The 22,392-nt window shown below is 33.6% G+C and overlaps 1 protein-coding gene across 1 annotated transcript in view; it reads right to left on the reverse strand.

Annotated features, from left to right (window-relative positions):
• Usp7 (Ubiquitin-specific protease 7) overlaps positions 1–22,392 on the reverse strand; it is a 747,694-nt gene that overhangs the window by 88,405 nt on the left and 636,897 nt on the right. Inside the window, exon 28 of the mRNA XM_090397965.1 lies at positions 5,424–5,592. Coding sequence (XP_090254091.1) covers positions 5,424–5,592 — 169 coding nt within the window. The remainder of the gene's footprint in view (positions 1–5,423; positions 5,593–22,392) is intronic.

Here is a 22,392-nt window from a genome sequence, read left to right on the forward strand (position 1 = left end):
TGCGCCCTCTATGGGCATTTGCAAGTGGCCTGGGATGTAAAGAGGGATCTCTGATAATTAAAGTTTCCCAAATTTTGGGAAGTTTAATGCAACTGTATTTGTTTAAATTAGGTTGATTCCTGAGTGCAGATGCAGATTCAAAGAATAGTCTTTCTTTTTTGAATTTACTAAGATGGATCATGGTAGTTTTTTCCCCAGGAGATCCTGTGGGATGTATCCAAAACATGGTCTGCAAGGCCAGACTGACCATAATCGTGTTTGCAGATGTAAGAACTGTGTTCTTCTAACCGGATGGATGCTGACCTGCCTGTTTGTCCGAAGTAGGCAAGTTTACAGGAACAAGGTACTCTATATACACCAGGCACTGAAAGAGGAGGGAGCTGGTCTTTAGTGGAGCGGATAAGGGTAGCAAGTTTACAGTGGGGCTTAAAAGCTGTATGGAGGTTGTACTTTTTTAATGATCTGGCCATTTTTTCTGAAATACCATGGATGTAAGGAATGGTGATGGCATTTCTGAAGTCCTTCTGAAGAGATGGCAGGGAATGGGGAAGGACTTAATTTTTTTTAAATTCTGTAGTCATTAGAGCCATTGGAAAGGAAGGTGTTGTGTATGTGTTTGAGTTTGGTTGAAAGGGCAGTTTTACTGGAACAAAAATTGTGGGCCCTATTGGTCAGAGTTTTAATAATGCCATATTGCTGGGAGGGGTGGTGGTGGGAGAGTTTGTGAATGTACCTGCTTGTATGAGTAGGTTTTCTATATACAGAGAAAGAAAGGTTACCATTAGGAAGGCATGTTCCTAAGGTGTCTAGGAAGGGTAAACTATTGTTATTTTCCTTTTCCATTGTAAACTGGATTCTTGGATGTAGACTGAGGTGACTGAGGAAGGAATCTAATGTGTCTGGGCCATGAGGCCAAATAGAGAACACATCATCTACATATCTTAGCCAGACAGAAGGTTTTAGAGAAGAAGAATCAATGGCTGGCTTTTCAAAATTTTCCATGTAATAATTGGCAAGAGGGGGGGGTGAGAGGGGAGAACCATGGCAGCTCCCTCCATCTGTCTGTAGATTTTGCTATTCCAAGAGAAATAACCAGAGTTGATGGCAAAGGAAAAGAGCTCTAAGATATTGGAAGGAAAAACGTTTTTTAAGAGTGTTAAGGTGTCAATTAGGGAAATATTTGTAAACAAAGAGATGATGTCAAAGCTGACCAATATATCTGTATTATTTCAAGTAAGATTTTCAATTAAGTTTTTAAAATGACTGGAATTTTTTGCATAAGATGAGGTAAGACCAGTGAGGGGGGGTCAAAGAGTTAGCTAGCTGCTTTGATAATTTGTAGCAAGGTGCATTGGTGGCATCTACTATAGGTCTTAAGGGAGAATTAGGTTTGTGGATTTTGGGTAAACCATATATCTTGGGGGGGACGAGAACAGAATGGTTTGAGTTTTTTTGTAATGTCAGGAGGCCAGGAAGAAATATTTTAAAGTAGGTTTTTTAATTTTTTAACTTGAATTTTTGTGGGATTGTGTTCCAGTGGTATGTAGGTAGCGCACTCACCCATGACAGAACACCCAACCGAATTGTGCACGCGACGCCACTGGTTTCAACATAAAAATGTGCACAAATTCACATGGAGAGAAGATGCAAGAGTGATCACCATTTAGTTTTGAGCAGGATAAAATTGAATTTCACATTGAAAAGAATCTTGTGTAAGAAAGTTAAAACGAATAAAAGTTGAGTAGCTTTAAGAGGTGAACTATAGACTCAAATACAGAAACATCACTGAAGAAAAAATGAAAGATTCTGAAAACAAGAACCAATCGTTGAAGATTCAATGGCAAATCTTAAAGATAACATTGAAAAACTAGCATATATTCCTGCTGTCATATACTCAGTCACAGTCTCATTAACTATGTTCTAGTTGATAGCAATGATTTGCCCTACTAGTTCAGGATACAAGAGGATTTGAAACTAGGAAGTAATCACTATCTAGTTTTGAGCAAGATAAAATTGAATTTCATATCAAAAAGTGTGTAAGAAAGTTTTAAAATGAATCAAAGTTGAGAAGCTATCAGAGAAGAACTGTTGACTCAAATGCACAAGCATCATCGAAGAAAAAAATGAAAGAGTTTGAAAACGAGAACCATCTGACGAGGTTATCTGTAAAGATAGAAAAATTAAAACTCCATGGTAGATGCACGAAGGTAAAGAAGCAATCAAGGAAAACAAGAAATCACATAGAAAGTTCCTGGCTAATGAGTCAGTTGTGCTCTTAGAGAATACAGAGAAAAATGTAAGAAAGAGAAGCACTGTGTAAAATTAGCTAAACAAAAGTCATAGTCTTTGGTAAGAACACAGGAAATATAACCTGAAGGATGGAAAGGCAGCTGGAATAGAATGAAATTCGAAAAGAAATGCTCAAGTATGGAGGTATAAAATTTTTACAATGGCTGCATTGCATAATTCAGAATGCCTACTCAGAGGGTCGAATTCTGGAAGATTGGAGTAAAGCTCTCACCGAGTATCCTGGTAAGATTTATGCAAATAAACTTGAGAAACAGTTAAGAAAAATCGTGGAAAGGAAGCTTGCTGAAGAACAAGCTGGATTCAGGCCAAATGTAGGTTGCATGGATCAGATGTTCACTTTCAGACAAACAGTTGAGAAATCTTTGGAATATAACAAGGTGTTATACTTTCATTTTGTTAATCTAGAAAACTCATTTGATAAGGTGCCAAGAGAAAAGTTCTTCAAAAAGCTACTGTTATATAGTGTGAATGGGACATTATATCGAACAATACATAGTCTCTATTTAAGCTGTAAATCAGCACTTAGAATTGAAGGAGGTATAGGAAGATGGTTTGATGTTAAATCAAGTGTGCACATTATCCCCACTGTTATTCATTATCACATTATGAAGGAATGTTGCATTAAACCTGTATCAAAATTGGCAATGTTAATCTTAGCTCTTTATTATTATTATTCAGGCCTCCATGAAGTCAAAAGACTGATCGTGGGAGGTCCTTCCTAGGAAACACAAAGTCCATCTGTCTAGCTTATTCAAATCCTCTTGCATGACTACCACATCTGCACTATTACTAATAACCCTTCCCAGCTTCACATCATCCGCAAACAACTGAATATCCTCCTGCAACCCACTGACAATGTCATTGATATAAAGGTTAAACAATACAGGTCCCAGTACTGAGCCCTGTGGGACCCCACTCCTAACCCTCTGCCTCCTTGAAACTGCCCCACCATACACAACTCTCTGATATATATCGGACAGCCAATCCTGAATCCAGTTGACCAACCTGACATCCAAACCTATGTGCTACAATTTAAATAATGAATGCCTTCACTAAATCCAAGAAAATGGGCAGATGATGTTATACTTCTGAACAAATCCAGCAGAAGCCTGCAAGATTTCCTGACTAAACTGAATAACAGTTGTAATAAAATTTGGCTGAAAAATCAGCATTAAAAGACAAAGACAATAGGTAGAAACATTTAAAATATCAACTGTATCTATCCAGAATGGCAAATCTGTAGAACAAGTTTCGAAGCATTTCAGCTATTTAGACACAATTTTAGTCAAGGTGGCAAATTAAACATGGAAATAGACAACAAATTTTGTAAAGCTCTTGAGATAGGAAGTCAGCTAAATATGTTTATGTCGAATAAGAAAGAAATTCTTCAAAACTCTAAATTAGCTGTATACAAGACAGTGTTCAAACCAATTTTAACTTATGGATCTAAGAGCTGGGTTAGAAATTAAACACTTGATCAAAGACTGGAGACCTCTGAGAAGGATAAGTGGAATAAACAGATAACATCAATAGCAGCATCACGTTAAAAATGAGGATATTAGAAAAGAACTTGCCATTGTTAGCATTTAGGAATATGTTAGTAAAGCTAATCTCAGGTGGTATGGCTGCTTAAATAGAATGAGAGAGGAAAGATCAGAAAAACAAGTGTTCTTTGCCAGACTGGCAGGAGAAAGATCCAGAGGATGACCAAGATGTAGATGGATTGATACAGTAAAAAGTTCCATAAAAGACAGAAATATAAGATTTGATAATATTGGAGTCTTGACAGATAACAGATTAATTTTGAGTTAAATTGTTAATAGGAAGTTATGAGTTTCACTCATAACTTCCTATGATGCAATGGTGAAACTTTTTCATGTGGTACTATCATGTCTATCCTGTGAAGTTCCTTAAGGTACATATCAGGAATTTGATGATAACAGTGAATAAAAAAAGTGCACTCCTCCAGTCCACTTGTACCTGAAATAGTTTAGGAAACATTGCAATCAGTAAGCTACTATCTAGTTAAGAGATATCAGTGCTATGTTCTATATTTGACTGCAAATAATGCCCAAATGTTTTAGGCACATCTCAATCCTTTAATAATGTGGCTCTCCAGTGGCACTCTTTTTTCATAGTCAGAAAATGTATTCATACAAGCAGATAAAGACAATTCCATCACATTCCTTCTCAAAAATACTGAAGTATAAAATTTATAGTTGACAGAGCCACTATTCTCTGTTCTGGTCATAAATCCTGAAACGTTTAAGTCAACCATATTCTCAAATGTTAATCAAATCCATCTTCCTCTCCGCCCGGTCCACAGCATACCAGAATTTTTGGTAATTCTGTTACTACTCCTATATCTGAAAGTTTATAAAGCATGACTAGGCTTTTAAAGAAATGTACTATTTTCAAGTGCCAGATGAAACTCTCATTTTTAATTTCATATGTTATGGTTTAAATGAAAACAGCAACACACAGAAATAAATATGGTTGTGTTAACTTAGCAAGACTCAACAGCTTCCCACTCCATGGCCAAGGCTACCTACTAAACAGCAATATTTAGATTACAAATATGATATGCAAATATATGGATACTATGTACAGCTGCTTTTAAAAATTAATTTAAATTAAATAAGTACATATGAAACTGTCCAAGATATAGGATGCTACAATTGTCAGGCTTCCCACTTATTAACTGAGAATGGAAACTAGCATATACAGCCAATAAACTTTCGTAGGAATTTAGGTTCCAAGCAATTATTTTCAATTTCTTCCATTACTTCTGCAACCCAACTTATCTATTTTTTTTTTTCCAACGAAAAACAGTAAACAGGCAACATGATGGATGTGATAATTTTTGCAGTGTATGATAATCAATTTTTTTATTTGAAATTTGTTGAAAAAAGACCACAAGTGTTCTCTGGGCAGAGTTTCTGGATTATTTAATCTGTAGTCCATTCATGATGCATTAAGATACAGGTTTTGATCTTTTCATGGGTCAAATTATCAGGGTAAGTTACATGAAACTAACATAAATTTTGAAGTACTTGAGAGATTTGTATAAATATTTTTTTAAATCTATATATATATAAACATTCTCATTTTACCTTATAAAAATGAGCTACGGGTATTAATAGTTCATCATCTGCCAAATCCAATTCATCTTTGGGAATTTCTTCTATTCGATAAGTTTTTGTTCCAGTATTACTGAGGCACTCAAGCTGTACATCTTCTCTCTGGACCGCAAATATCTTGTAGCTAATAACTTCTAATAACCTGTAAAATGAATACTGTATTCATGATGTGAAAATTGAAATTATTGCACACTTTAAGAAAATATCTGTGTAATGTTTCAAAGTATTTGCTAAAAAGAAAGTAGAAAGAGAGTAAGATAGTTCCATTACATAAAGGTGACTACAAAATAGAAGTAGCAAATTACAGGTCATCTCATAAGAAGTGGTTCAAGTATTGGAAAAGTAGGTTAAAGGCAAAATTCAGCAGTGGATGGATGGGAATACAATGCTCTAAGGTGGGTAGCATGGTTTTGTAAGAGGGAGGCTCAGCCTTAGTAATTTACTAATGCTTTATATGATAGAGTGACAGCAGAATTAGATAAGGGAAATGGTTATATATCATGATACTGCTGGACTTTGCAAAGGCATTCGAAAGATACCAAAGATTAATACACTGGTGTCCAAAAGCTAAGGATAAATTACATTTATTTTTACCCGTAAATGAAAAAAATGTTTATGACTACAACTGAATGTGGACATAAATTTATTGCCTAAGGACGTAGTTAAGGAATTAATGTACAATGCTAACAGAAAACTATGTGGAGAGACAGTATAGATTATGTCCACTGCGAGCTGCAATATAGCTCTCACAGGGTCATATCATGCTCAGCACTAAGTGATTCAGGAGTAGGGAAATGGCAACTCTTCCTTCAGAGCAAGGATAAGGCCATGCTTGTTTTCTAAAGTGGAATTCAAGCAGCAATACATCACCTTATTGTGTCCCAAACATTCTCTGTGGGATTGCAATCTGGGGAGTGTGTTGGCCACTAGATTCGATTAATATCCTCAGTCTCCAGAAGTACCTCCGCTGCTTGTGTATGATGTGGTGTAGTACTGTCATCCATAAAAATGAATTGTTCACCACAGAACAATCGAACATAACGTTGAACTTCAATGCAATATCGTTTACCAGTCATAGTCAAGTTCATGGCCTTTAGCCAATACTCTAGTTTATTAGTAGGAGTGTTGTCAGAAGTAATAAGTATCTTTTTACAAGATACCTGGAATTTAATGGTTACAACACCATAATCAAATCCAGCAGATAATTGACTCGTGTTCCAACAACTCAAAATTCTTCAACTGACACCCCCAATTCTTCCTTTATATTTCTGGTATCTCTGAAACCTATTGGTAGAATTTTGAAAAAGCACCAACTTATTCCCACATATTTTCCTATCAACAAAATTTCTCATCTGTTGCCATCTATAAAAGACAAACTTTTAGCTCTATCATTAGCTTGCATTTACCAGATACCTTGTGAATGTAATCTAACATACTTTGCGCAGACAGACCGTTCTGTGGAAAAAAGAATTAATGAACATCAGTATTATATTGAATACATGAAACCTCAAAATCTGGTCTGGCACAACATAGTATTGATACTAAACACAGTATCCAGGATGAAGCTGGTCTTCTCCATAGAAGCAGTTTTAAATATGAACACCTTTTCAAAGAAAGTTGCAAAGCCCTTTTACATTGGCTGAATCTGAATCGGAAAGATTCTTTCTCTCTACCAAAAGTTTGGGAGATTCTTATTTTATGTAACCATCAAAAATAGTTTTTAATAATATTATTTATTAATATTAATTTCTAGCATGCAGCAACAGTGTTTAATTGGTAAACCACCGACTGTTGTATGTACTTTGTATTCCTATTTCTCTGATTTGCTTGTTTCTACACACTAATGATGTGCTGTTATTTTCAGTATGAAATATCTGTAATTAAAGTTAATTGTGGTTATAGTGTAATTTGTTCTTTATAAGATATTATTATTTCATCTAATATACAGATACAGCATTATAAAATTAAGTCAAAATAATGGAAACAAATGGATGGCACCTGATCCTGGAATAAGATGAGTTGGTAACTAAATCACTTCATACTGCTGAAATAAATTTAAGTCTATGATTACTCATATACAGTGCTTACAGAATGATTTGAATAACTTGTAATATGGGCAAATGATAATGGCTATCAATTAATTGTTAGTAAGTGTAAAGTTTTGTGCTTTGGCATGACAAGATTTCCAACAATATATTATACTTGTGGGATTATGTTAAAATAAATTGATGAGGACAGGGATCTTGGAGTTATGAAAAGGAAACTGAAGTTGAAAGATCATATTGCTAAAACTGCAAATAAAACTCAGAGGATAATCAAAATGCTGAAATGAACCTCATCATTGGATAAGGAAACAATTTTACCCCATTACAAGGCTTTTATTTGATAGACTCTGGATTTGGTCTACTGGGTTCAGAGGAGATAAGTTGCAGAAAGGGTGCAAAGAAGAGTGATATAAGCATCATTATGGAATGTAGATTACCAGAGTATGTGGAATGCAGGAACTCATATACAGGAGAAATATGATAGAGGTATCATAAATTTCTGAAAGGATGTTATCAACTAATGAAATTATTCATTAAATGAAAGGTAGGGAGAGGACAAGGGGTGCATCTGAGGAAGTTAAGTTTATGTGTGTCTAAGAAATGAGTGAGGGCTAGATTTTTCTCTCAGAGAGCATGAGTGAATTACACTGTTCCTTGATGAGTCCTTGACTCCCTTTGATATGGGAGGTCTCTGGTGATGATAATGATGATAATAAAGGCATATTCCTTATTATCCATGATAAATACTAGAATAAAATATAAAATGTTTAATTTTTTAAAAAAAATCTTAATATACTCCATATTTAGCAAGTTTAAGTGGATTCATTTTTCTACATACAACTCTATTTGTGATAGGGAGCCACAATGCTATATTAACAAATAATAAATTGAAAATAAAATGAAAAAAAAACTGGCTTTTTTAAAACAAAAAAACAAAGAAATCTGACAATAAAAATGTGCATTTCAAATAAATTAATGAGGTGAAAAAATTAAACAGAGAAATTTAAAATCCATGGCAAAGCTACCATGAACAAATTCAGCCTTTCACATTTTTGTATTTAGCAGTGCTAAAATAGCACATTTTTCCCTTTAAAAACTGTGATAGCATTGAAATATTACAACAGCTAATATCTGAGTCATAATATAACTAAAACAGATGCTTTTCTTATAAAAAAAAAATACCAACCTAACATGCAGTCAACTAGTTTTACTGTTTGACTTAAAACTGCTTAATTCAGTCTATCTATTAGATATGTATTACACTTGCTAGGCCAGAAGTGACACTCAAAGCAAATTTTTGAAAAACCTCCACTAGACAAGCCAAATGTCACCCCCCCTCCCTACACACATCCACTAGTAGGAACCACTGCATTAAGTCTTAAATTTCTACAATTTAATGAAGAAATTCGGTTAAAACACTTTACATATATTGTAATTAGGAGAAGAGTAATGCAGTGCAGGGCACATGAATTTAGCTTCAAAAAATATCACAAATTATAATCAAGCCATAACAAAGAATCAGACGATACACAGACATACAATACCAATATTAAAAGGAGCTTTCCCAGGATCAACAAAAATATGATTTTCGCATGGTCAATTTAATACTATTTTAATGTTATTGTTATACTATTGCTGTAAACGAGTTGAAAGGATGATGATAGATGCATCCAATGTTTGGGTTTGATTCTCACTGATGTTATGCACTTTCTCAGACATTAAACAACTCTTTCATCTGAATATGTATTAACCAGACTTATATGGATATGAAATCCTATCAATCCCAGATAGTTGGGTTTTCATCCTGCAAAGAAACAAACTAGCCTAATAAAACATAGTGAAATTCAGTTTTACTATGTGTTAATTCAAAGTGTACTGACTCATAGGAGCAACTTCAATTAAATGTCCTATGCTTTCTATTACATATCAGACAGATATGACTAATTCTGGTGTGCTATCCAGTGAAATGAGAACTAAGTAGACAGTAAAATATCTGTTCATTTCAGGATTGGTTTAATGTTCCATGAAACTCACAGATGATTCTAGTTTGTATATACAAGTGATAAATGTTGGGTGTGATAAGCTACATAAACAAAAATTTATGTCTACTGATTGAATCAACATGTGTATTTATAACATTCTTAAGAATGAAGGAGAGTAAGAAATAATATAATTGAAAATATACAGAAACCAAATTAATTTTGGTAATAGAAGTAATTACTCAGTATAAACTTCAGCCGCTGTGCTTCCTGCAACTTCTATTTCCATATTAGTCATCAGTCACGGACTGTATGGTTTTCCAATCATAAGCATAAAATGACCTCTGAAATATTTATATACTGTAAAATATAAAGAACAGTTTTGGGTAATTCATGTGTTTATGTTGCCACCCTAAGTAGACCACTATCTTCCAAAAGAATGCTGTTAAATAAATCTCAGTTCCACCTATGCATGATGTGGTTTTTAATCCACAGTTACAGGGCATTAATAATGCGGATAATAATATGGGATCCCCACTAGGAAATATTTTCAAGTCAGATGAGACTTCCAATAAGCAGGGTGGTGGTGGTGGTCTCACAATAGTAATGAAAATCATTTACTCTTTAAAGACTTTCACCAACATTCAGGCCAAAGTGAAATTCAAATCTGTAGCCTGTTGGTGGGAGAGTAAGGATAATATCTACTCAGTCAACCAGGCTGGGCGCATTAACCATAAATAAGAGGTTCTGTATTTAGATCATTAGACTACTAAAGGGTGAAAGAAATTACAAATTAATTTCCTACATGGATCCTGTGTGCACAAGTGTGGAGCTCTAAGGAGGAAAGAAAAAGAAGACATGGGAGATGGAGTGAGATATTCAAATACAGAAAAATAATTTGCAATAACTTAGAGAATGTTCACTGTCATATGGAGCAGTACAATAAAATACTGTGGGATGGAGAATGAATACATATACACTGGAACCAATAACAGAGAATAATTGTACATCTATATTATTAAGAGAACAAGAAACATATACAGTCATACCCCGAAGTTACGTGGTAGGTGGGATCAACAAAAAGCGCGTAAGTCGAATTTGTGTAACTCGGGATATAATTTTGCATGTAATTTATATATACAAACATACAAAATATTAGTTAATTGGGAGCAAAGGTTTACAAAAACACCTATTTTTAAAAGAAATACTGTATAATCATAACTGTAATTTATCGTACATAAAAAAAAGAAAGTTATTTCGATGTCGAGGGTTTCATAAACTCTAATAGATTCATCTGACGGCACGGCATGTCTTTTTTTTGTCACACATAATTTCTTCATAGTAAGCTAATGACTTTTTTTATTCCATGCCTTGTGGCTACAATTGGTTCCTCATTAGAATCTATGTCCTCCAAAATCTGTAACCCTTTCTTTTATGATTGTCCTTACTGCGGATTCCTGTAGATCGAATTTCTTTGATAACTCAAAAATTTCCATCTCCCCTTCAAAATCCTTATAATGTTGAGTTTTGTTTCCAAAGTCAATGTTTTTCTTTTCTTGCTAGCTGTAGAAGAATCGGATTTGATTCCTTTGGACTACATTATTTTTTATGTGATAAAATTTTTTATCAAGAACATAACATTAAACAATCGCAAGGTTTGAAGACTATAAAAAAACTTGTATGAATGGAGACTGCACGAAACACGTCAGTGCTTGTTCACAGCATGTGCGACACTGATGAATGCGGCCTGCGCCGGAAAGATACAACTAGTAGTGAGGCGTGAAGCAGGACGGGAATACATACATATAAGAAACCGTGTAACTCTGGATTTGCATATGTCGGGGTATGACTGTATATAGAGAGATTCTTGTTCAAAAAATAAGACAAATTGTGCCTATGTGTGTTCATTGTTTATGGACGTGATCTGACACATCTGACCATGGATGTGTAAGATAAGGAGATCCATTTGAGAGTGGCATGAAAGATGTATACATTGGTGGAGAACTTATCATACAATCAATATCTGTGTGCACTGATTGTATAGCCTATATATAGATATTAGTACAAGTGAAATAAATGGCATTTATTATAATAAATTTAGTTTAATCCTTTATCCAAGTGTGATGAGCAAACAAAGTTTGCACCTGAAAATATCTTCAAGACTGAATATGGTGTTGTACTACCTTACCGGGGTAAGGCAGTACAATACCGGGCAACTCGTAGTAAAGGTGGACCAAGCTAACAACACTCCTATCCCAGTATCTCCCATAATGCAAAACACATCTCCTTGCGGATATGTATAATGTTATGCATTAAGGGATTGGCCACTACCCAGACTAGTTTCGAACTTTATTGAGGTCTCTTCAGTGGGAGCCAGGCCCAGAGGTGGAGATACCAGGCAGAAGCAATAGCGAGGTCATCTTTACCTATAGGAGTTGCCAAAAGGTGTGCCACCTTTTTTTATTAATAGACATTTATTATGTCTATTTATTTCTTTTCTTTTATTTTCTTTCATTTTCCCTAAGAAATTTTGCAAGGAAGAGACTTACTTCAGTTTGGGAGTTAATTTCCAAGAAAGTGCTTGCTAAGCCTTTAATCATGAAGCAAAATGCAAGACCAGCATTTTGAAATTAGATGATGCACCAGAGATTTTATTTGATGCCAAAAAATATGATTTTTAACAAAGCACCCAGAGTGTAATTTTTTGCACATAATTTTTATGGCTATATTGAAGGGGTGGGTAGGGGAACGAAACATGTAGCCCTCAGTTTATCATAAGCATTTGACAAAGTAGCATATAGATAAAGCACTGTTGTGAAATGGATTGTGATGCATTGCCCCACCTGAAGATCACATACTGTAAACATTAAATCAGTCTTACTATGCATATATACCTTCATTACGTAAAAATGCAAAATTATAATTTCAGTATTATTTTTTAAATAAGGGGAAACAACTATATTTGTAAACAATACTATAAAAATTTATTACTGGGAAAGCACATCCAATTTGAATTGATGTAAATGTCATATTTTTCATACACATGTAGCAAAATATAGTAAATACATGACTTTTACATTAATTCAATTGGTATTTTTTTCTAGGTCTGACTGTCACTGATGAGACTTCAATAAAAGTCGAAAGCAATCTGGGTAGTAGCCCTTCCCATAAAACAAAACAATGTGTGTATCTGAAAGGAAGTGAGCTTTGTATTTATGGGATACTAATGTAAGTGATGTGAAGTCAAAAGCCTCTACATACAAATAGCTCGGTCGTAAAGATACTTAAGGTGCAAAGTTTGCTTGCACACTTAGGTAAGAATATAATTTATTGAAGAGGAGTTCTATTTAAATTGGTATTCTTGATTTAAATCGATTTTTGGTAAATGTATCTTAATGCAGTGTCTGGTTGATGGCAGAATTAGAAACTGTCTTCAATTATTACCAATTAGTGTGATTTGCTAATGACCGTATACTTGAACTTGACAAATTATTATTATTTTATATCACACATCCAGGGAGTCCAAAGACTCATCGAGGGAGAGTATCAACTCTACAACTCTTCGTCTCACTACTCCATCAACCTTCATCATCTAACACCAATGCCATCTACTGCCAACCACCACCACTAGTGCTTTCACAGACAATCACAAACATCCATGCCCATGGCGGGATTCGAACCTGCAGCCGTTTGGCTGGAGAGCGGATACGCTAACCACTCGGCCAACCAGGCCAGCCGAGTGGTTAGAGATAAAGATATAATGAAATTATTTACAGAAGACCCCTCCTTATATAAAATGAATTTTCTGCAAAATTTCTAATCTGGTATCACATCAACTGGTACAGGTTATAAAGATATCAAAAAAACAAGCAAAGTAGAACAGAATATTTCATAGAAAGTATAATCAAGAAAATCATAATGATGTAACCTATGCTTATAGGTACTGGTTTCTTTAACTGGGTCAGACATATCATCAGGTCCCATTAATAATTAATCCAAAAAATATAATTATCATAGGACTTCCAACCACGAAACAGCAGGTGAAACCATAAGCTGCTTAATTACTTCCGCAGTCAAACCAAATAACATACAATGAACTTCTGTGCTTTTTCACTCAGCTTATCTTTCCTTTATTCATTCTCCTGCTTTTTTTATTTTTTATTTTAAATACATATCTATAGATAGACACAACAATACTAATCAACACTGCCAAATATTCAATATTGCCAAATTAAACAACCATCATCATGACTAAATTTTAATTTAATTATTCCTCTAGTCATAAGAACTGGCTAATTCTCTCAAAAGTTATATCAAGTTAAGGAAGGCTAAAACCCAGCATAACAGGTGTATCTGATAACATTTAAAATAACATTAGAACCTATATCCAAAAAATGAAATAATGAATATAATAGAGTAAATGAAAAGTGGAAAAGCTTTGGGCAATAATAATATAGCAATAAAAATGGTTTTAAGACAGCTAAAGAAATTGCTGCTGATAAACTGCAACTGATATATAACAAAGTGTTAGAGACTGAAAAGATACCTAAACAGTGGAAAGAAGCAATGATAATTATAATCCCTAAAAAAGCAGAATGAGGAGAGGAATTAGACTGCCAGTACCTGAATAAATTTTTTGTTGAATATTGATAAATAGGATTAAAAATTATGTAGAGATTAAGGCATGAACAAGAGGGAGTACTGTACATCAGATTTTAACTTTAAGGAACATCACTGAACAAATCATAGAATTTTGAAGCTCATTATACCTAAATTTTATAGATTTTGCTAAAGTATTATGACAGAATGTCATATGCTTTAGCAAAAAAAAATAATCACAATTATTAATCATAGTCTTAATCATAATTAATAAGAATTTTACATACTTGGGAGCAAATACAGATACTGAAGGTGGAACTGACAGCAACATAATGCAAAGACTGATGAAAACTAATACTATACTGCTTCCAGAAATTTAATAATGTATGCAAATCTTCAAAATACCTCAATAAAAGCAAAATAAAGACCTTCAATAGCAATGCTAAGGCTTTTTATTATTATATGGATCAGAGACATGGAAGCCGATCAAAACACAGGAAACACTAAATTAAAAAGTTTTCAAACCAAATGGCTGTGTAAAATATTAAAAATTTTGGCCTCAACATATAACAAATGATGGCAGCTGACTGTGCAAAAAGTGTCACAATGAAATAAAAAAAATGGAACCAGAAATGGATCGGACATATACTGAGAATGGGTAGCATAGAGATTTCTAAAGTGTCTTTGGATCTCAAAAGGAAAACGGAAAAGGCCTAAATTAACTTGGCAGAGAATGACAGAAAAGAAAAGAAGAATGGCTGGAAGAGCTGAACTGGTGGCTCAGGATAGAGGTATCTGGAAGAAACAGATCTCGGTCTTATTCTGCTGGGTTACAACCACAATGGTGACTGCTATCTCCTATTATCTGCTTGCTAAAATAGAAGTGCTACTATAAATAGACAACAATGTTTCTGTTGTAAAGAAAAAAGACTATCATATGCATGGATTGGCCAGCTGGTCTCATGAAAATCCTATTGTGCATGTCTAGGATGTTCTAGGAGATACTCTGCTAATCTCTAAACTGCCACTCCTCCCCAAAACATTGGGGGACAATTATTATTACCTATTGAGCCCTACCATAAACAGCATTAAACATCACTGTGAGCTGTATTACTGTGAGGGATGATCACAATCCTTACTGTGTAATAACCCTTCACCTAACTGAGTCTCGTGTCATTTGACCACTGTCTTCATATCTCCATTTGTTACTGAATTAAATTATTTATTTACAATTTTTGTGGGTGTTTCTTTCACATCTCATACCATACTGCTTTTTATTGAATTATATAAATATTTATCATAAATTAAGGAGAAAAGTCGTCATAAATTTTTGAGTTATTGATTTTTCTCTTTGCTCCTTAATTTATGGAAACCATTAATGAACCAATTCAACACTCTTTTCACTAGATTTGGTTCATTCTGATTGAGATCTTATATGGAAAACTATCAAAAGCTTTCTAAAATCCATATAAACCACATAATAGTTAACACTGGTGTATTTCTCTTATGACTTCTTCATAAAAGGCGAGCAGATTTGTCACAATTCCCCCTAAATGCGAATGTTCTGCCATGTTCAAAAATATTCTTGATTCTGTCAAGAATGATCATATGATTCCTTAGTTTTTCTATTGCAGATAACATTAAGGAGATTCTGGTCTATAATTCTCCACTTTGTGATAACTAATCTTTATGAATTGTTATAACACATGCAAACTTCCAACCACAAAGTCCTGACCTCAGCAAGTCATTGAAGATGATCAAAATGGGATTAATTAACCAGGCATACATCAGTTTACTACCACAGAAAAAATGTCAGTATCTACAAACTTATCAACTGCTAAATGATTTAAAATATTTCTTGCTCCTCCTGCATTAACCATTTGGTAAATCCTGTCCTTCAAACTGATCAGTATTCGTATATATGATACTTGTAAATACTTAAATTCACCTACCATTCCATCTGGATCTTTCAAAATTATTCTAGATGAATTGTTCATGCTTAATTTTCATTATTCTCTTTTTATATATTTGTAAAAGATTATGGATTAATTTTATTCCTAGCTAGATGTAATTCAAATTTTTCTAATGCAGTTCAGCTAAAGTTAATTCTTGATTATATCAATTATACTTAATAATCCTTTAAAATAGCTTTTATGTCTTACATATAACAAAAATTTTACAGAATTTCATTCAAAAACTCCAACACTTATTTCATCCAACATTATGTGGAAATTGTCAGGGAGAGAGACCACTAACTACAATCAAAACATAAATCACAAAGAGTAATAAATCATGCATAATCAGTTAGTGTCTCAGTTTCAACTGAAGTATAAGATATTACACTATTAGAGTTCAAAGGAACAGCTGTGGAAACACTGACAAGTGGATGGTAACGGATATATTTTGATAACTTAGGTCAAACTAGAGATTTGCCCATTTTTAACATGTAAAATTGTAATATAACAATAAAATAATGTTTCACTCACTGCACATGTTCAAAGCACACTTGTTTCTCTTTCAGTTAATCTGCTCATTATATATCATGCAGCAGTTATTTAAAGATTTGTTTGGCATATCAAATTGTTTCTTACACTGTTGTCTCCACTGATTCATAAACAGCCTACATGTCTTATGAAATACCCATACTTATATAAATAATGCATACAAATTCACTTTTATAGAATGATAACTGAGAGCTTCATTTACTATGTCTGTGCCATGGAGTTAATTATTCTGTGGTTTGTTTGTGACCATTGGAATCGGAACACTATCGCAGGAGGACAGTTGTTAAGAGTGCCAGTAATGATAATTTAAGAATTATTGTAATAAAATATACATAGCCATGTTGTCAAGGACATCAAAAACATAGCAATGCTTCTGTTGGGAAGTCAGAGCATTAATACACACAAAGCAAGGTAATTGCAGGACAGAAAACTTATTAATCAAATGTGTGCTTTTGCATATTTGTATTGTAATAATTTTCTTACATCACAGGTTGTCCATTTTTGAGTGCTACTTCGTGCAATATGACCATTGCCATTTGGATCTTTTATTGGCCGTTATTATGTTTCTCACCCTAGTCTGAGCTCTGAATTATGCTTTATAACTAGAGTTCTAATATTGAGTAATGATCCTTCCATTTCCCTCTGAATTCAACTTGTTGGTCAATTTTTTTAGTCAAAGTCCATGTTTCACTTCCATATGTCATGACCAGAAGTATACACCTGTCGAATATTTTTCTTTTAAAGCAGATAGATTGTGATGTTTCCATTGAGTGCTTCACAGTTTTCCAAATACTATCCAACCAAGTGGAATTCTACATATAATTTGTTCTTTACAGTAACCCTCTAATGTGACCTTTTGTCCTAGGCAAACACACTTCAAATTATTTAATCAGTAGTAACTACAGGAATGATTTAATCATGGCCACACTAAGTAGTGATCTCAGTTGTGCTCTCTATTGTGATTAATGGATGAAAGGGCAGGGGAACGTTCGTTAAAATACATTAAAAAAATCACATGTACAAATTATGATTTCAGTTGGTCAACCGAAAGATTTCCCAAGCAAAGGATATCAATATCTGAATTAATGATAATTACCAATTTACAAAATATATAGCAGAATCTTAAATAGCAAACTAATGAAATATCCCGAAAACTTTATTTTAGAAGTACAGAATGGATTTAGAAAAGGACGATCATGTATAGACCCGGACTTTTGCCTAAAATTAATAAGAGAGAAAAGAAGAGAATACAATTTAGAAACACATATTGCATTTATTGACTTTGAAAAAGCATTTAACAAAGTTAAAAGAAACATATTATTTAGCATATTAAAAGAAAGACAAATACCAAATAATATCCTAAAAGCTGTCACAAGTATATATGAAAATAATCAAATACAAATAAGATTAAATCACGAGCTATCATATACGAGACAGATAAACCAAGAGGTCAAACAGGGATGTCCCCTCTCAGCAACTCTTTTTAATATCTACTTAAATGAAATAATAATAAAATGGAATAAAAATTTACATCAAGGAATTAAACTTTCTCCTACAGTAAACTTAAACACTCTCCTCTTTGCTGACGACCAAATAATAATTACAAATTCTGAAGATAAACTACAGAAAGCTATTTTAGATCTAAATGAGATATCCAAAGATTATGGTATGACTGATAAACTATGGCCTTTAAAGGACAAGATCCAGCAAGAACTAAAATAGTAATAGATAACAAGATCTTAGAACAGGTGAATTTATTTAACTACCTAGGATGTACGATCACATATGAAAATGAAAAAGACAAATGTAAAAATTGCAAAATATTTAAAAATAACAGGTGTAATTAACTCTATATTTAAACCAAACCTAGTTCAAAAACAAACCAGACTAAAAGTACACAATGCATTAGCCCTACCAGTCTTAATGTATGGAAGCAAAATCTGGACAATAAAACAAAAAGACAAACAAAGATTAACAACAGAAGAAATGAAGTTTATGAGAAAAACTGCAAAGTATACCCTATTTGATCACAAAAGAAACGAAGAAATTATGAAAGAATTAAACCAAGAACCAGTAATAGAAAAAATTAAAAAATATAAACATAAATGGATGGAACATGTTCAAAGAATGAAAACAGAAAGATTACCAAAACAAGCCTTAAAGTACAAGCCATTAGGAAAAAGAAAACCAGGACGTCCTCTTAAACGATGACTTCTAAGGCCGGAACAGGTCATGCTAGGCCTAAATCCTTGATACGCATGATGATGACGACCAATTTGAATAATTTAATCCACTAACTGTAAGTTCTCCAGGAGACTTAAAGAAGACAAAAAGTTATATAGCTGAAGATTCACAGAAAAATTCAGGCAAGTTGAAGATGTTTACTGCATTTTATGAAAAATAAAACCATAATGTATAATTTATAAAATTAGGCATATATATTGAGGAACATATAACTAAAATTGTATTGAGGATGAAAATTTGTTACACTGCTTAGAATGTTGCTTAGTGCTCATACATAAGTGAAGGTGTGAGTTCATTTCATAAGAAATATTTGACTTTCCCAGAGCTCCACACAGAGTATATGACAACGATAAGCTTGACATTTTGAATAGAATTTTTGCATTTTATTTTTATTTATATTTTGTTTTATTATAGCATATGCATCGTATAAAAAAGAGGATGTTTATTTTTTTTGTGTGAAATACAATAGGAGAGAAAATGAATTTACAAAGTAAGAGCCAATGTTTTGCCAGCTTAGAGTTACTAGTTTCTAATCCACTTCCACAGATATCTTAAATTATGTATGTAGATACTTGTCAGAAAAATTATTTTCTTGAGGGGGAAAGGGAGTAAATAAAAAAAAAAATTGGAGGTATAAGCTGTTAAATTTAACAATAGCAACTCTTTTGTAACAACAAAAAGAAACTATAACAGTTCCAAGCAATTAGTTATTTTATTTCTATGATAAAGGAAATGAAATCAAGAATGCTAACAAACTGTTGTGCCTGACACAAAACAGCAACTACTTATGAAAATGGTAGGTTGATTTGGTAGAGAAATTTTGAGCCAAAGCAGAGCAGTGGAAATTCGGGGATTTGCAGGATACCATTCTCTTGCATGGTATATTGCTTCTGATGAATGCACAAGGCTGCCCTTGTGGCAGAAAGGGCTGTATAATGCATAGTTTGCACAACTGAATAGGAAAGGGGCTGTTGAGGTTGCCAGTTGGGGTTCTGATAGGAATAGTAGTTCTGGTTTAGATGACTGTAGGCAGTACACATTGTTTATATTGCTGTTTAGGCCACAGATGTTGGTGAAGCGGATGCAAAAACTTTTAAAAATTTGATTTTTTTAATGTTTTTTTTTTTTTTTGAACTATTTTTTGTGGTAGAATTTTTGATATCTGCAGTAAAATCATATTTCTTTGGGTTGTGATATATTGTGTTTGGTGAGGAAGAGATAAAGAGGAGGTAGGGGTTGCAGTGAGAAGTGACAGACTGGTCACCTCTTGCTGCATCCTATGGAGGGGAGAGGGGGGGGTCTGGGCCCCTACAGTGAGATTGGTATGTCATTGATGGTATCACTCTCACTGCAAGTGGGAAGAGGCGGGAGGAGGAGGACAAAAAACTGGAACCCGCTCTAGCAACCAAACATGACTACAGTCACTTCAAGTCTCTAATAAGCAAGGTGGCAGTATTTCACCAGGTGATGAAAGACATTTACTAACTAGAAGGGTCTAGTTGGTATTTCCTCCAACTAGGGAATATATCCTTTTGTGGCAATGCCCACCTAAAGATTATAATAAATATATATGTATTAGAGAAATTTAAGTTGAGTGGACAACCACTGCTTATCAAGCATTACAAAAAATAAAAGAGAATCAAAGTAACACTGGATTGGAACTCTTTGTTACATCAAAAGAAATGCAAACTTAAGAGGAAAGACTGAATTAATCTCCCTACAGGCTAGGACGTCTATAGACGTCCAACTAAATCTGGATATGATTCAGTCCACCTGTTTAAAGAACCTGGATAAGAAGTGCAATTTGACTGTCATGTCCATTAGAAGGTGTGATAAACCCTTATGCTGAAGAGAACGGTTAATCGGATTATCTCCCGTTCGTAGCTGCCTCTCAGTTGCCTATAACAAGAAATGGACTTTCTTGTTCCATGCTGGTGAACTGGATTTTAGTTATATATGATAGACTAAAAATAGAGAAATTATTTATATTTTTGTTTTCTCTTTTTATTGTACGATACAATTTTAATTTCTGGACAAAATAAAGGTCTTGCATATTCTTCACTTAAATATTGCCTTACCTTGGAGAAACAATTTAATTATTTATTTTTTTGCGCTAATTTTTTTCTAATCGCTTACTAGACAAAAGATTTTTCTTTGTTCTCAAAGAAATTAATTCACGATAATTATTTGAAATATTCTTTTAAAAAAAGAAAAGAAAACCGACTGCCGACGTTCCAGATTATATTATTTTTATTTTTGTACAAAACCATCGAAATCGAATAATACTTAACAGATTTCCTTTAGGACACGCTTGAGCAACATTGCTTTATAGAGAATAACATGAAATTCTTTAATCATATTACTAAATTTTTTCTTCATGTTGTATAGTAATCTGTACTTTCACTTTCTTGGTTTCCTTGTATAATTGGTCATTACAAAATGAAATTAACAGTTATGATTTAAATTTATATTTTCTGCATAGTTCAGATATTTTATTCTCCAATTTTTAAAGTAAGCGATACATTTGCTTATTTTTATCATTCAAAATATGTATATCAAATGTGAAATTTCATTTCCATATTTTTACAATAGAACTGAACTCTTTCGCCTCTGATAGTTTAAACCCCCCCTCCCATTGCATTACTACCACACACCCGAAAACTGTTATGAAACATAGGTACAGTTTTTATTTAATTCGTTATTTTTCTCTAGTAATTGTTCCACATAACTTTAATTTTTCGATACTGAAACTATGTGATTATTATAAATTAGCAAATTATAAATCAGACAATATACATATTTCCTGATTATTATAAATCAGGAAATTATGTGATATTCGGATATAGGTGAAATGAATATTTAAAATCACTGTCATCCTTCAAATGCAATATCAGAATAAAGAAAGTGGAAAACTCGAAGTTTCGAAATACATTTCGAAAGCCCGCTCTCGAAATGTATTGGTCTACAGACTGGATTCTGAACATGCCAATGTTTCATGATGTTATGACCGAAAAACAATTCAGTCTCATCATGAAGTATTTGCATTTTCAGAATAATGAGGAATACGATCCGGCAACACATCCTTGCCCAGTCCTCAACAAAATTTATGATTTTCTGATGAAAATCCGTCAAAAATATAGATCACTCTACATTCCTGAGAGAGACTTGAGTATCGATGAAACCTTATGCCATTCAAAGGTGGGCTGAAATGTAAGCAGTATATTCCCAAAAAGAAAGCGAAGTATGGAGTAAAATTTTTTATGCTTTGCAAATTGGAAAGTGGATATCTTTGGGATTTCAAACCTTATACGGGAAAGCAAACTGTAATCGAGCACGATAAATATTTGGATCTCCCCTTGTCGATGCGTGCAGTAATGCAGTTACTAGACCCTTTACTGGGGAAAGGTTACTGCATTATAATGGATAATTACTATATATGTGTACTGAACTCGCTGATTTGCTTTTACAGCATCGTACAGATAGTTATGGTACTGTAAATGCAAAAAGGCGAGATATGCCTCCAGATCTGGCTTCAGGAAAGCTATCGAAGGGGGAAATCCGAACTTATCAA

This window comes from Typopeltis vanoorti, chromosome 9 (assembly GCF_054136105.1).
Source record: "Typopeltis vanoorti isolate ZY-2024b chromosome 9, IOZ_Tvanoo_1.0, whole genome shotgun sequence".
In the NCBI taxonomy this organism is placed as follows: domain Eukaryota; kingdom Metazoa; phylum Arthropoda; class Arachnida; order Uropygi; family Thelyphonidae; genus Typopeltis; species Typopeltis vanoorti.